Source organism: Manihot esculenta, chromosome 18, assembly GCF_001659605.2.
Source record: "Manihot esculenta cultivar AM560-2 chromosome 18, M.esculenta_v8, whole genome shotgun sequence".
NCBI classification, from domain to species: Eukaryota; Viridiplantae; Streptophyta; class Magnoliopsida; order Malpighiales; family Euphorbiaceae; genus Manihot; species Manihot esculenta.
The window spans coordinates 21,762,649-21,764,425 of record NC_035178.2 but is presented as its reverse complement, the minus strand read 5'-3'; the positions used below and the strand labels follow the sequence as shown (position 1 = coordinate 21,764,425).

Sequence of the window (1,777 nt, the reverse complement as noted above, 5' to 3'; positions counted from 1 at the left end):
ACTTGAAATATGCTCATCTCCTCGATAATCCATGTATCGCGGCTAGGAGCTGCGAGGTTTGAGCGTTGACAATACTAGCAAATGGTTGGAGTCAATTTTCCCTTAAGTGTGGGTTTAACATTTGCACACAAGGATTTTACAGGGCCTTCCTTTCCTCCGTACGTCAAGTTAATGTCAGCGAGCTCGACCTTCTGGCATGGAAAACTGCTGCTGCAATTAAGTCGAACAGCTACTGCGGTCGCTGAAGAGCCCCTAATATTCTTGAAGGTGACGTTGGAGATCTTAACTTTTGACGGAAGCTGAAACAAACATCAGAAACGGCAAAGGGTTACAGAAATTTCATGTTGCGGGCAGATTTGTCCACGGACAATGCATTAAGAGACTCTTTCATTTTCATTTCTTTTCGCGTTACCTTTGGATTGCACTGATTCCATGGGCAGTACATTTGATCTATAATGATAGGGTTGCGGACATTTTTCATCATAATATCCTCGAAATGCATATCAGAGGCCATGCCACCATGTAATGCCGGCCATGTCTTAATTCTCACTCCATTGTCGGTGTCATAGAAGGTGCAGTTCCTTACGAAAATTCCGGAGACAAATTCATCAGTGGTCTTCCCTAAACTTCCCACGCTAATGCCATGTCCATGTCCACATCGTACGTTTGTGATCCTTATTTGTTCGCTGGCACCACCAATGGAGATGCAGTCATCGCCGGTGGCAATATTTGAATTAATAATGTTGATCCCGTTTGAATGCCCGATGTGAATTCCATCTGTATTGACGCTATCTCCTGGTGCAGTGATCGTGAAGCGATCGAAAGTAAGGTTTTTGCCACCTAGAAGATTGACATGGAAATTCTTACTATCGAGCGATGTTACGTCCTGAACTACGCTGTTGGTGATGAAGTCAAACCGCAAGCTCTGGCGTGTTTTTAAAGGGACAAGAAGCACATAAAGGAAACGTTATTAATCATCTTACAAAGCAGTATGATACATGCACAATATACGATTCAATTAAACTTACAACTGGAAGTCTCTTGCATTTTGGATTTCGACCGCAGTTATTTTGCTTCCAAGCCACTTGCCCTTGTCCGTCGAAGGTTCCACCACCGGATAATTTGAATTGATCAATGTATGCAAAAGTAATCCAGCTGTCCTTGGCATAACTGCTAGGGTTTATCGGTGCCAATAAGGTTCCTTGGACTTGAAGCTCCATGGCTCCCTTGCATGGACCATTTAAGTCAGTTAAACCTATGGAATATGTTCCTTTGGGTACTACAACTATGTTGGAACCCTTTGCTGAACAAGCCTCTTTCCACGCGCCCAATAATGCCTGAAAAGGAAAAAAAAAAGGGAGATGAAAGTTCAGTTAAAATGAGGTATAAGAAAATCACGGCGAAATTAAAAATTAGGAATCGTCAGCACACCTTGCTAATATCTGACTTGCCATCGGCTTTACCACCATAATTTTTCACATCAAATACGGCAGATTGAACTCTACCAGCAAAAACAAACAATAATAGCAAAGATGTCAGGGAAAAATACGTCTCCAGGGTCGTCATCTTCATGAAGCCTTTTCTTTTCTAAGTTCTTTCGTAAAATGCGCGGCAAATTAGAATGGATTTCTCCTTGTTTGCAAAAGCTTTTATATCTAAGCAATTATCTAAAGTTACCGGATTTTATAACGGAGGGAAGTTATTTACTTGTAACTTTTGTTCTATTATTGGAAATTGTTTTGTCGCTTTTTAATAAAAAGCATAACAGAGAAATACC

General features: G+C 41.1%; 1 protein-coding gene across 1 annotated transcript; it reads right to left on the bottom strand.

The window, feature by feature from the left end:
* Window positions 1-328: 328 nt before the first annotated feature.
* LOC122722449 (polygalacturonase-like) lies at window positions 329-1,566 on the bottom strand. The gene is made up of 3 exons (XM_043953147.1): window positions 1,432-1,566; window positions 1,029-1,337; window positions 329-958 (listed from the first exon to the last, which is right to left on the bottom strand). Exons 1-3 carry the CDS (start codon window positions 1,564-1,566, stop codon window positions 329-331), a joined length of 1,074 nt encoding a protein of 357 aa, XP_043809082.1.
* Window positions 1,567-1,777: the final 211 nt, after the last annotated feature.

Bases quoted from the DNA above. Each gene is read 5' to 3' on its own strand.
- LOC122722449 (XM_043953147.1), bottom strand. From the start codon at position 1,566: ATGACGACCCTGGAGACGTATTTTTCCCTGACATCTTTGCTATTATTG. The intron at 1,338-1,431 runs GTGTGCTGACGA...TTTCCTTTTCAG, and splicing joins GCAAGTCAGATATTAGCAAG to GCATTATTGGGCGCGTGGAA. The intron at 959-1,028 runs GTAAGTTTAATT...TAACGTTTCCTT, and splicing joins AATGCAAGAGACTTCCAGTT to TATGTGCTTCTTGTCCCTTT.